This window comes from Sceloporus occidentalis, unplaced genomic scaffold (genome assembly GCF_023333645.1).
Source record: "Sceloporus occidentalis isolate IW3139 unplaced genomic scaffold, rSceOcc1.0.p SCAF_6, whole genome shotgun sequence".
Lineage (NCBI taxonomy): Eukaryota > Metazoa > Chordata > Lepidosauria > Squamata > Phrynosomatidae > Sceloporus > Sceloporus occidentalis.
In genome coordinates, this window is record NW_028316986.1 from 3,276,919 (window position 1) to 3,290,602 (window position 13,684).

Here is a 13,684-nt window from a genome sequence, read left to right on the forward strand (position 1 = left end):
TTTAATCACTGTACCACCAAGGCTCTACTCTGCGCTGGCTCTACATATAGCTGTACATATATAGACACCAATCTACAAATGTGTATACGTAGACAAGAATAATATATGAAGGGATATATGCATCACAGATGTGGTGGAATTCCAAGGTGGACCATTCTTCACAGCTTAGAGAAATGTTTTCAGACTACAACTCTTAGAATCCCATTGGCTATTGTGGCTTGGGACCTGTAGCCCAAAAGTAACTTTTTCAAGCTCTGCCATTTTCTGAGTGCTTCCCATGGCAGCCATAAGCTTTGATGTCAATATGGTGGTGAATCCACTGTGAATTTTAAAGAAGTGGTGGAAGGTACCTCCTTTAAAGATCTGACTAAACCACAGAGCAGGTTCACCAACCAATGAACCTGGAAGCCACTAGTTACAACTGAATGCATATAGATGCTGAAGGCATATAAATCCTTCCAGTTCCACCTTGAAACATACTAAACTGACAGTGAGGAAGATCCTACACCGGAGTGTAGCTAAATTCATGCTGTTCTCCATCACCCCTTCACCGACAGCTTTCAAGCTCCAACAGTCGCTAATGCTTTTGAATTGGGAAGAGAGAAAAGAGGGAGGCGAGTCACACCATGAAAAAGCAGCTGGACTCAGCTTGGAGGGGGAAAGAAATGAGGATGCATTCTCAGATGGAGCATACCCTCCTTTTCCTTCCCCCTGCATCCCAAAACAGCCAGATCTTTATGGTCTGCATTGCCTCCCTTCTCAGTGGTAAAAACAGCAGCAGCAGCAACAGCTCCCTCTGAGGCTTGACAGTTGCTGCGGAGGAATTTTCAGGATGCACACTAGGGCAAGAGAATACCCTTCTGCGCTCCATCCATACATGCACATAAACTATACTTACATGCATCCATGTCACTAACAGCATGTCAGCCATTGTGGCATATATGGATTGGCTCCAAGTTTTGGAGCAGCAGTGGACTTACATGTAAGTAAGGACACCAGTGTGCTATTTGTTGTGAGTGGAAGATTTCGTGGAATAGCTCGAATATATAGCCACTTCATCTGTAGACTTCTGGGAATCTCCAATAGGAGTAAAATGTCCGGATGGAGGGAAGTAGTTGTCCTCTATTCTGCTTTGGCCAGACGTCACCTGGAATATTGCATTCAGTCTGGCTGCAATGCAGAGAATGCACCACAATATGAGAAGGTTGTTGAGAAGCTGGAGTGTGTCCAGAGGAGGGTGACCAAAATGGTGAAGGGTCTGGAAACCACCAACTCCTATGAGGAGCAACTTAGGGAGCTGGGTAGGTTTAGCTTGGAGAAGAAAAGGAGAGGCATTTCTTTTAACTATTTGAAGGGATGTCATATTGAGGATGGAGCAAGCTTGTTTTCTGCTGCTCCAGAGAATAGGACCCAGAACAATGGATGCAAGCTACAGGGAAAGAGGTTCCACCTCAACATTGGGAAGAACATCCTGACAATAAGAGCTATTCGACAATGGAAGACATTCCCTCGGAGAGTGTTAGAGTCTCCTTCTTTGGAAGGTTTTTAAGCAGAGGCTGGATGGTCATATGTCAGGAGAGCTTTGATGGCATCTTCCTGCATTTCAGAATGGAGTTGGACTGGGTGATCTTTGGGATCTCTTTCAACTCTAGGATTCTAAGATGAGGGACATTTTCACTCCAGAGACTAGGTCATAGGGCAATAGATTCAAAGAGATTCCATCACATTTGGAAGAACATCCTGATGGCAAGGCCTGTTTGACAATGGACTGCTTTGGGGGGTGGGGGGAGTTTCCATCTTCGGAGGTTTTTAAAGAGAGGCTGGATGGGTGTCTTTTAGGAGTGCTTTAGCTGCGTATTCCTGTATAGCTGGGGTTGGATTAGATGGTCTTTGTATCCTCTTTGAACTCTAAGGTTCAGTGATGCTATGGCCCCTTTTAGTGGATACAAAAACCATGCAGACCAGATCCTTCACCCAGATTGCCTTCTCTTTAAGCCAAGGCAGCTGTGGAAAGACTTTGTGGTTGCAAATTAGTCTTTTCAGAAGCAATCTGCAGAAAGCAGTGGACTTGTGGAATCGTATGCAAATTCCCTCCATGGCCCTGACACCAAAGCCCTTTAATCACAGAAAGACTTAATAAGATTGACTTTTCAGAGGGTTTTTTTGGTTCAGTCTGAAGTTATCCTAAAGTAATTACAGGCCCTCGGGCATTTGCCGGACCCTTCTTTAAAAACAAGATTTTGGGTGAAATGTTTTTGGTCTGTTTTGGAAGGAGATTAGCCTTTATTTTTTGAGGACACCTGGGGAAATTCGTGATGAGGAGAGGATTGAAAAACTAGGGTACCTCCCTGCAAAATTTTGAGCCCAGAGAATCACCTGGACTGCCCTCTCTTTAAGCCAAGGCGGCTTAATCCAACAATGCTAAAGGCTTGCAAACCAGCAGCGGGAACCAAGAGATTGTTGAATCTATTCCCGGTTCTAGTATTACTTTAAATGATATGTCCAAGATGCTGAACCAGCTTGTGAAATAGCGTTCAATGTGCTTTATCGCACCAGATTTTTTTTTTTAAAAAAATGGTTCTACTATAAGCCAGAGCCTAAGGGAAAGCTCTCTTTTGGTACTACAGAATTCTGGGAGCTGTAGTCCAAAAAGAGAGCTTTCCCTTAGGCTTTGATACTAACCCTAGTGCCAATAAAAGCACAGTCATAAGAACCTTTCCATGTTGAGAAATTTGGACGAGCATTTAAGCTTCCTCTTTTGTTGTGCATAATGCGCTAGGACATGCTTTCAGCATTCATTCAGACACTTTCAGGCTCCAAAAGCAGGTAGCCATTAATTGCTTAATTTTTTTAATGTCGCTCCGAATGTTACATTCATCAACTACACCGTGTCGCCAGCCATCTACTTTGGGGAATAATGGCAACTCAGTCTCTGCATCTAACCCTTTATTGTTCTCCTTTCAGCCTAGGAGCTGTTTCGGATGTGGCAGCTGGCGGGGTGATCGGAACCGGCACACACAACACTGGCATCAAGCATGGCATCTTGTCTACACAGGTAAGAGCTGAAATGGCCCCAGATGGAGAAAGCTAAACACAGGACAGCTGGTTCGAGTCTGAACATTTAATGGTGTTATGCAAAGCTATGAACCTATTTGGAGGAAATCTAGATCAGAGTCTTGGATGTCTCTTGCAATGACTAGGTGGATGGTTTTTAGAGTCGTTGTTGGTGCAATGGATATATATGGTAACAGTTGTCCAGTAATAGAGAAACAGTTTATTCCTGACGTTTCACCAGTATCTCTTCCAGAACGTGACCACATCGCCAAAAAAACCCACAAAAAACTATGGATGCCGGCCCTAAAAAGCCTTTGAGTTCACAATACAGAAAGTGTTGATTTGTATGCGATCTTATTATTTATTGGATTTATATCCCACCTTTTCCCCCAAATGGGATACATTAGCTTTGCTGTTTGAAGATGGGAAAAGAGCTAAGGCATGACTTGGGCAGATGTTTCTCTGATTCTTCATGCAAACGCACACAGGGAGCTATTCTATGGCTGGTGGAGAGGGAGGTGGGGATTGGAGCAGTGTCTGGCTATGTCCCCATAGCCAGACATAGACTGAGGACATCTTCTCTGAGATGCACCAGGGTCCTTGGGCGATTTCATAGAATCATAGAGCTGAAAGAGACCAAGGACCATCCAGTCCAACCCCTGCCAAGTAGGAATTCACAATCAAAGCATACCCAACAGATGGCCATCCAGCCTCTCTTTAAAGACCTCCAAAGCAGACTCCACCACTCTCTGAGGAAGGAGTGTGTTCCACTGTCGGACAACCCTTACTGTTCCTCCTAAGGTTGAGGTGCAATCTCTTTTCCTGTAGCTTGCATCCGTTGTTCTGGGTCCTATTCTCTGGAGCAGCAGAAAACAAGCTTGCTCCATAATGCAGGATCTTGGCAAATATTTGTTTTCCAACCAGGAACAAACCTCTTTCCAAGTGATGCCGGTTTGCTTTAATTTATTCAGAATATTGTTTGGAAAGAGAGAGACTGGGGTGGTGCCCTTCATAGTAGAGAGTTAGCTAGAGGCAGGAGTTTTAAAATGCACATCTCACACTTCACTATCCCAAAAGGAGCGTTTTAAAAAATAATAATTGTTAGGTCGGGAAACAGATTTGTCACCTGAGCAGAGAAGTCCTTTTTTTTTCATTTTAAAGAGAAATTGATGGTAGAGTCCTCTAAGATCAGCGATGTGGCAAGCGGGAAGGGAACAACACAGATGGTATTCTGACAGATAGAAGGATTGTTAGAAGTCATTTCCTAGATTTAGGGTGACAGGGAAAGCATTTGAAAAATATAAGGTTTGTTCCTTTTAAATCATTTGTCTTGCTCCAACTATTCGCAGTAACTACGTGCCCCAAAATATGCAAATGGAGACATCGCCTTTCACTGCACCGGGCTGATCTCCAACCACCCCCCGAAAGCATGAAATGCAAGCTGCTGAATTTCAAAACAAATGAGGATTTCTAGATATTCGTTGCTGCCATCAAAAACATTCAGTGATAGAAAAGTCCAGGGTGTGCTGCAACATCACAAAGAAAATTACAGAAAAATTATAGGCATATCTCAGTTTTAAAAGCCTCTGAAAAAGAAGCTCCTTTTACAGAGGAGATTATCACATGGGGCCAAGTCAGTTTTAATCCCATCCATATCCCACTATTATCCAGTTATTGGCTAATAAGAGGATAATAACGGGATGATAACTGATTTTTTCATACTGTATAGCAATTACGAATGATTGAAGGGACAAAAATGGGAGAATCACACTTTTAACTTTCATACCTTGTGTGGCTGAAGCATTAGCGTCCTGTTAGCATCTTGTGTTTGAGGTAGCGGATGAGTGCGCAGATAAGGATAAGGCTGTACTATACTATAATATATACTATACTATACTATATATAGTATATACTATAACAAACAGGATCTGGGGTGCAAAACAGATTTTACCAGGCTTATTTTAACATTAAATATTCGCATTAAATGTTATACAGCAGTTTAAACATGGATATACCCCCTTTCATTCTAGGATAATACAGAAAAAGCTAACATTTTAACAATTTTGAAGGATCAGAATTGTCAATAGCTCAATTGTCCGGTAGAACAGGAAATCGTGCCACAGGAAATAATTCTGCCGCATAGTAAACTGGGGTTAACAACTAACCCCTGCAATAGCGCTAATGAAACATTATTGAATTTCACATCTGCAGTAATAACACTCCAGACACACTTTCAGCAAGTTAATAACAGGAGAAAGTGTTACTACAACCTATGGGATAATGACACTTTATTGATGGGATAAGAATGGGATCCGTGTGAAGTTGTGTGAAAACCTTAATCTCAGTCGTGCAATCATGACGGGAAAAGAACGGGATAATGATGCTCTTTGCCCTGTGTGATAATCTCCAAAGTATTTATATGCACATTCAGCCCCCCCTCCCCATTTCCTTCCTTCTTCTCTGTCTATTTGGATATATTTTTGAAAAGCACTGACATTGAGAGTGTGGGGAAGGAATATGGAGAAATACAAAGGGACTTCTTGCAACAGACGGGTTGCATCTCACGCCAGTTGGAAGAAATGTTTTTGCCAACAGCCTCAAGAACTTGATCAGGAGAGCTTTAAACTGAGTTCCGAGGGGAAGGGAGACAATATTAAGGAAGGCGAAAGGGATGGCGAAAATAGTCAAACTGACATAGAGGAAACAAGGCAAACAGTGCAAGGACCCAGCAGTGGGAGGCAAAACAACTTGCACAGGCAGCAAGTAAAAGGGAACCATGGTCTGCGATGTCTCTACACTAATGCACAGAGCATGGGAAATAAGCAAGATGAACTCGAACTCCTAGTACAACAAAGCAAATATGATATAATAGGCATCACTGAAACCTGGTGGGATCAGTCTCATGATTGGAATGTGGAAACAGAGGGGTATAACCTTTTAAAGAGAAATAGGCCAAACAGGAAAGGAGGAGGAATAGCACTATATGTCAGAGATATTTACACCAGTGAAGAGATCCTGGACATCAATCATGGAAGCCAGGTGGAGAGCATCTGGATAAGAATCAAAGGGGAGGGAAACAACAAGGGTGTTACGGTGGGAGTCTACTACAGACCCCCAAGTCAGACTGAGGAATTGGATGATATCTTTCTAGAACAGATGACCACACAGTCAGAAAAGAGAGATGTAGTAGTGATGGGCGACTTCAACTATCCTGATATTTGCTGGAAGTCAAACTCAGCAAAATCCTCAAGGTCTAGCAAATTCCTCACTTGCCTGGAAGACAATTTCATGGTCCAAAAGGTGGAAGAGGCAACAAGGGGGTCAGCTATTTTAGATCTGATCCTAACCAACAAGGATGACTTGGTTAATGGGGTGCAAGTGGTGGGATCCTTAGGTGGAAGTGACCATGTTCTCCTGGAGTTTGTAATACAGTGGAAAGGAGAAGCCAGGCATAGTCAGACACGCATCCTAGACTTTAGGAGAGCGAATTTCAGTAAACTTAGAGAAGTATTGAGGGCGATTCCATGGTCAGAAATACTAAAAGATAAAGGAGTTCAGGACGGATGGGAATTTCTCAAAAGGGAGATACTGAAGGCACAATTTCAAACAGTTCCAGTGAGAAAGAAAAACGGGAGGTGTCTCAAGAAACCAGGATGGATGACTAAGGAACTTTCAACGGAGCTAAGTTTGAAACGGAAGATGTATAAGAAATGGAAAAAGGGGGAAATCACGAAAAAGGAATTCAAAGAAATAGCAGGCATGTGTAGGGGTAAAGTCAGAAAAGCTAAAGCGCAGAATGAACTCAGGCTTGCTAGAGAGGTTAAGAACAATAAAAAGGGCTTTTTTGGATATGTCCGCAGCAAAAGGAAGAAGAAGGAAACGGTAGGGTCACTGCGTGGAGAAGATGGCAAAATGCTAACAAGAGATAGAGAAAAGGCAGAATTACTCAACACCTTCTTTGCCTCAGTCTTCTCAGAAAAGGCAAAGGGTGCTCAACCTGAGGATAATGGAGCAGAGGACAGAATAGGGGAATTTCAGCACAGAATAAGTAAAGAGATAGTAGAGGAACACCTTGTTAATCTAAAGGAATTTAAGTCTCTGGGGCCAGATGAACTCCATCCAAGGGTATTAAAAGAACTGGCAAAAGTAATATCGGAGCCATTGGCAATCATATTTGAAAACTCCTGGAGAACAGGAGAGATCCCAGCAGACTGGAGGAGGGCAAACGTTGTCCCCATCTTCAAAAAGGGGGAAAAAGAGGATCCCAACAATTATCGTCCAGTTAGTCTGACATCAATCCCAGGAAAGATTCTGGAGCAGATCATTAAACAGAGAGTCTGTGAACATCTAGAAGGCAATGCCATAATCACAAAAAGTCAACATGGGTTTCAGAGAAACAAGTCATGCCAGACAAATCTAATCTCTTTCTTTGACAAAATTACCAGCTTGGTAGATGAAGGGAATGCTGTGGATATAGTATATCTTGATTTCAGTAAGGCCTTTGACAAGGTTTCCCATGACATTCTTGCAAACAAGCTTGTAAAATGTGGGCTAGACAAAGGAACTGTTAAATGGATCTGTAATTGGTTGACCGGCCGAACCCAAAGGGTGCTCAACAATGGCTCCTTTTCATCTTGGAGAGAAGTGACCAGTGGGGTCCCACAGGGCTCTGTCCTGGGCCCAGTGCTATTCAACATCTTTATCAATGACCTGGATGACAGAATTGGGAGCATACTTATCAAATTTGCAGATGACACCAAATTAGGGGGAATAGCTAATACCCCAGAGGACAGGATCAAGATTCAAAATGACCTGAATAGACTAGAAAGCTGGGCCAAAGCTAACAAAATGAAATTCAACACAGAGAAATGTAAGGTATTGCACTTAGGGCGGAAAAATAAAATGCACAGATATAGGATGGGTGACACCTGGCTGAATGAAACTACGTGTGAAAGGGATCTAGGAGTCCAAGTAGACCACAAGTTGAACATGAGTGAACAGTGTGATGCGGCAGCTAAAAAGGCCAATGCTATTTTAGGCTGCATCAATAGAAGTATAGTGTCTAGATCAAGAGAAGTAATAGTGCCACTGTATTCTGCTTTGGTCAGGCCCCACCTAGAATATTGTGTCCAGTTCTGGGCGCCACAATTCAAAAAGGACATTGAGAAACTGGAGCGTGTCCAAAGGAGGGCGACAAAAATGGTGAAGGGTCTGGAGACCATGCCCTATGAGGAACGACTTAGGGAGCTGGGGATGTTTAGCCTGGAGAAAAGAAGGTTAAGAGGTGATATGATAGCCCTGTTTAAATATTTGAAAGGATGTCATATTGAGGAGGGAGCAAGCTTGTTTTCTGCTGCTCCAGAGAACAGGACCCGGAACAATGGATGCAAGCTACAGGAAAAGAGATTCCACCTGAACATTAGGAGGAACTTCCTGACAGTAAGGGCTGTTCGTCAGTGGAATGCACTTCCTCGGAAGGTGATAGAGTCTCCTTCCTTGGAGGTCTTTAAACAGAGGCTGGATGGCCATCTGTCAGGGATGCTTTGATCTGGATTTCCTGCATGGCAGGGGGTTGGACTGGATGGCCCTAGTGGTCTCTTCCAACTCTACGATTCTATGATTCTATGATTCTATGAAATATGCCTCCAGAATCCTTTACTGGGCATGCCTGAACATCACAACAGGGAGAAAAGGGAGTCATAGAATCCTAGAGTTGGAAGAGACCCCCAAGGGCCACCCAGTCCAACCCAGTCCTGCCATGGAGGAAGGCACCATCAAAGCCCTTTTTATGACAAATGGCCATCCAGCTTCTGTTTAAAGCCCTTCAAACAAGGAGACTCCATCATCCTCCGAGGGAGTGTGTTCCACTGTCAAACATCTCTTACTCTCAAGAAAGTTCTTCCTAATGTTGAGTTGGAATATCTTTTCCTGTTGTTTGAATCCATTGCTCCGGGTCCTATTCTCTGGAGCAGCGGAAAACAAGCTTGCTCCCTCCTCAATATGACATCTCTTCAAATATTTAAACAGGGCTATCATATCACCTCTTAACCTTCTCTTCTCCAGGCTAAACATCCCCAGCTTCCTAAGGCGTTCCTCATAGGGCATGGTTTCCAGACTCTTCACCATTTTAGTCGCCCTTCTTTGGAAATGGTCCAGTTTGTCAACATCTTTTTTCAACTGTGATGCCCAGAACTGGACACAGGATTACTCCAGATGAGGCCTGACCAAAGCAGAATAGAATGGGACTATTACTTCCTTTGTGCTAGACATTATACTTCTGTTGATGCAGCCTAGAATCACATTGGCCTTTTTAGCTGCTGCATCACATTGTTAACTCATGTTCAACTTGTGGTCTACTTGGACTCCTAGATCCCTTTCACACGTATAAGTCTCGTTCCGCCAGGTGTCACCCATCCTATATCTGTGCATTTCATTCTTCCTCCCTAAGTGCAGTACCTTACATTTCTCCCTGTTGAAGAAATGTATCATGGGGGGCCATGTTGAAGGCCATGGCCCCCCACTGGTCACTTCTCTCCAGGATGAACAGGAGCCCTTGGTGAGCACCAAATGGCTTCAGGTGGTCAACCAATTACTGTAATTGCTGTACCATCCAGCCCAGAGTTCACCAGATTGCCTTCAGGACTATCACAGGGGACTTTGTCCAAAGCCTTACTGAGGTTCTCGGGCTTACCATGTGAAAACAACTGATTGGGTTGATTTAGCAGCATGGGCAAGGTCAGTCTGAAAATGACCTGTGCCAATTTTGAGAGAGAAAAGGATAAGAAACAGCTTGTTGATAGGAGTTAAAATTTGATGAGTAGACTCCAGTCACTGTAAAAGTATGGTCTGTTTCTGTGGCGCATGGACTGTGTTGGAGACAGTGAGACCTGGCAGGTGTTTTTTGCCTTTGTATTGCATCTTTCAGGCAACTGTCTGCTGTGTTAGGTCATGGAAGCATCTAATGCCATGTCGTAGTAGTAATATAATAGATTCAGCATTTTCATCTGAAATTTTAAAGCGGGTTGGCCCATGCTGGATACTTACAGGAATACAGTCGACCTTCCATGTCTGCAGCTTTGGCTTTTGCAGATTTGATTATTTGCGGTTTTAATTAATATGCTCTCTCTAAGAATCTCTAGATTGTCCAGCACAACTCTGCCAGAAGTTGACCATAGAGTTGTGTTGGAGAACCTAGAAGTTCCTAGAGAAAACCCTACTCTAGGCATTTGTAGGTCCTCCAGCAGGATTCTGTTGTCACCTTTTGGCAGATGTTAACCATGGAGTTGTAGGAGAAGACCTGGAGATTCCTAGGTGTTTTTTTAATTTGCAGCTTTTCCATGTTCACGGGGGTCCTTGGCTGCTAACTCCAGCGAATGTGGAGGGACCACTGTAATTTGCTGTTGTTGTGTGACTTCAAGTTGTTTCCAAGATATGATGACCCTTAGACAACCCTATTAAGGCAAGATTTGTTCAGAGGGGGGTTGCTTTTCTGAGGCTGAGGGAGTGTGGTTTGCCTGAGGCCACCCAGTGGGTTTCCATTGCCAAGTACAAATTTAAACCCTGGTCTCCAGAGCCATAGGTCCAACATTCAAACCATTACACAATGCTGGCTTTGGGCATTACACTGGCGCTACACTGGGAATAATAGTCCCACTGTATTCTGCTTTGGTCAGACATCACTTGGGACCCATTCACAGAACACACTTATGGTGCTATATATTCCTGGGACTTGCAGTTTAAGGGAGGGCATTTAGAATTCTCAGCCAGAGAGCTTTCAAGCCCCACTAGACCACAGTCTTTGGTATCCCATAGGATCAACCAGGGCAATTCAAGTGGAACCACATAGGACTATAAATGTATAATATGAATGAGCCCCTGGGCAACCCCATTCAAGAAGGATATCGACAAGATGGAAGCATGGCATAGTTATTTGAGCTTTGGACTAGAACTCTGGAGACCAGGGTTCGAATCCTGGCTCGACTCTGAAACCCACTGGGTGACCTTGTGCGAGCCACACACTCTCAGCCTCAGGGCAATGGCAATGCTCCTCTGAGCAAACCTTCCCAAGAAAACCCCATGATAGATTCCCCTTAAAGGTAAAGGTAGTCTCTTGACATGAATGTCTAGTCGTAACTGACTGTATGGGGCGGTGCTCATCTCCATTACTAAGCTGAAGAGCCAGCGTTGTCCAGTGGTCATGTGGCCAGCATGACTGCACTGAACACTGTTACCTTCCCACCAAAGTGGTACCTATCTATCTCCTTCCATTTGCATGCATTGAACTGCTAGGCTGGCAGAAGCTGGGACTAGTGACAGGAGCTCATCCCATCATGAAGCACTCAGGCTTTGAACTGCCAACCTTCCAATCTTCAGAATTGGCATCTTAACCACTAAGCCACTGCATCCCTGACTCACCTTAGAGTCATCATAAGTCACAAATGACATGAAGGCACACAACAACATCAATAACAACAACAATATGTCCACATAAAGGCAACCAACATGATCAAGTGTCTTTAAATGTAGTCTTATGAGGAACAACTTAGGGAGCTGAGTATGTTTATCTTGGGGAAAAGATGATTGGGACGTGACAAGAGAGTTATCTTTAAATACTGTATATACTAATGTATAAGTCTAGAAATTTAGGTTAAAAATTGACCCAAAAACTGAGCCGACTTATCCATGGGTCAATGTAAGTACTGTACTTCAACTGGCGAAAGGCAAGAGCGTCATCTGTCTTGGAAGCACTGACCCTTTTGTACTTTCTCATCCATGCAGCCTTTAGCATGAGCACAAACAGTTATGCCTGCTGGAATTTTGTTATTTGGCATTGTTTTCTGTTGGTTTGTTCTTTATATCCTTTGTTACATGCTCCTGAGTTTTACCCTCGACTTATCCATGGGTCATATCAAAACCCATCATTTTGGCCCCAAAATCTGCCCCCTACTTAGGCATGAGGTTGACTTATAGTTGAGTATGTACAGTATCTGAAGGGACATCGTGGGAACGATGGAAAGAGCTTGTTTTCTGCTGCTCCAGAGACAAGAACACAAGCCAGTAGATTCAAGATATAAAAGACTCCCACTAAATATTAGTAAGAACTTTTTGATTGTAAGAGCTGTTTGAGAGTGCAATGGACTTCCTTGGAGGATGATGGACTCTCCTCCTTTGGAAGTCTTTAAACAGAGGTTGGATGGGCATCGCTCAGGAGTACTTTGGTTGTCTATTCCTGAATGGTGGAGGGTTGGAGTAGATGACTCTTGTGGTCCCTTCCAACTCTCTGATTCCATGATGGCTACAAATCATGATGGTTCATCGCGACCTTCAGGCTCAGAGACGCTTCGCCCTTGAAAACAAGTCACTGGGAAAGATCACTCGTCTCACAACTCCACAAAAGTGGGAAGCATGTGATGCTGCATTTTGTCACGCAGTTGTCAGGCAAAATAATAAAGTCGTTGTCATATAGCAGTCCTAACTTCACAGCTATGGAGCACGCACATATTTGTACACTCCCCGTGATGTTTGTTTGTATTTTACATTATTTTTATTGAGTAAAAAACCACAAAGGATAAAAAATTGAATAACCCAAATAACCACTACATACAACACAGACTACAAAACAAACTACAAAGAACAAAATCTACAGCTAACAAAACAGAACAGAAAACCATGAGTTTCAGCTGTTTCTAGTGCAGGTATATTTCATTATAAATTGCACTCCTCTTTATCTTCCCTATTAATTAAACATTGTTTGAAAAACAATGATTGTTGGGTTTGTTAATTAATATGACTTAAATATATATATGAAGTCATATTGCTTATGAAACCAACAATCATTGTTTTTCAAAAAGTCACTAAACAATTTCCAATCCTTCCCAAATCTTGTTACTGAATTTTCTTTAATCAAAATAGACAGTTTATCGATCTCTGCTAATTTCTTCACCTTCGATAGCTGCTCTTCTTTTGTAGGGATTAAGTCTTTTTTCCATCTTAGTTTTATCATACCATAAATATCCATGCCATGAGAATCTTAAATATTCTTCTGCTATTTCTAACAGCCTTCTATTTCTCAGCATTATCCATTCTTTTAACCACACTAAACAACATGCAGCAAAGTATAAATTTGGTAATCCAAAACTGCAACATTTCTTTCCATCTTGCAATATTTCCATCTTCACCTTCAGTTTGTTCCTTTGCAAAATGAATCTTGATAGATCCTTCTGCCATTGATTGAAAAACACGTCTTTTGAAATAACAGGCATTATCTGGAATAGAAAGAGCATTCTTGGTAACACATTCATTTTTACAAAAGAAACTCTCCCCAACAAAGACAGGTACAAACTCTCCCATCTCTGAAAGTCCTTTTTAATTTAATCTCATGTCTTAACATAATTATTTTGAAACAACATATTGTTTGGGTTAGTCATTGTAATGCCTAAGTATCTCATCTTCTTTTCAATTCTGTAGCCAGTTTCCCCCCTTAATTCTATTTGGTCTTTCTGTTACATGTTTTGAGTCAACACCGCCGTCTTTTGTTCATTAATTTCAATACCAGACAAATCTCCAAATTCTTTTAACGTTTCTTCCAGTCTTCCCACACTTTCCAGTGGATTTCTCAAGGTGACTACCA

At 42.6% G+C, this 13,684-nt stretch overlaps 1 protein-coding gene across 1 annotated transcript in view; it reads left to right on the forward strand.

Moving 5' to 3' along the window:
* The window catches only part of LOC149310332 (L-gulonolactone oxidase-like), a 75,150-nt gene that overhangs the window by 12,686 nt on the left and 48,780 nt on the right, over positions 1–13,684 (forward strand). The window contains exon 7 of the mRNA XM_089528371.1: positions 2,965–3,055. Coding sequence (XP_089384497.1) covers positions 2,965–3,055 — 91 coding nt within the window. The remainder of the gene's footprint in view (positions 1–2,964; positions 3,056–13,684) is intronic.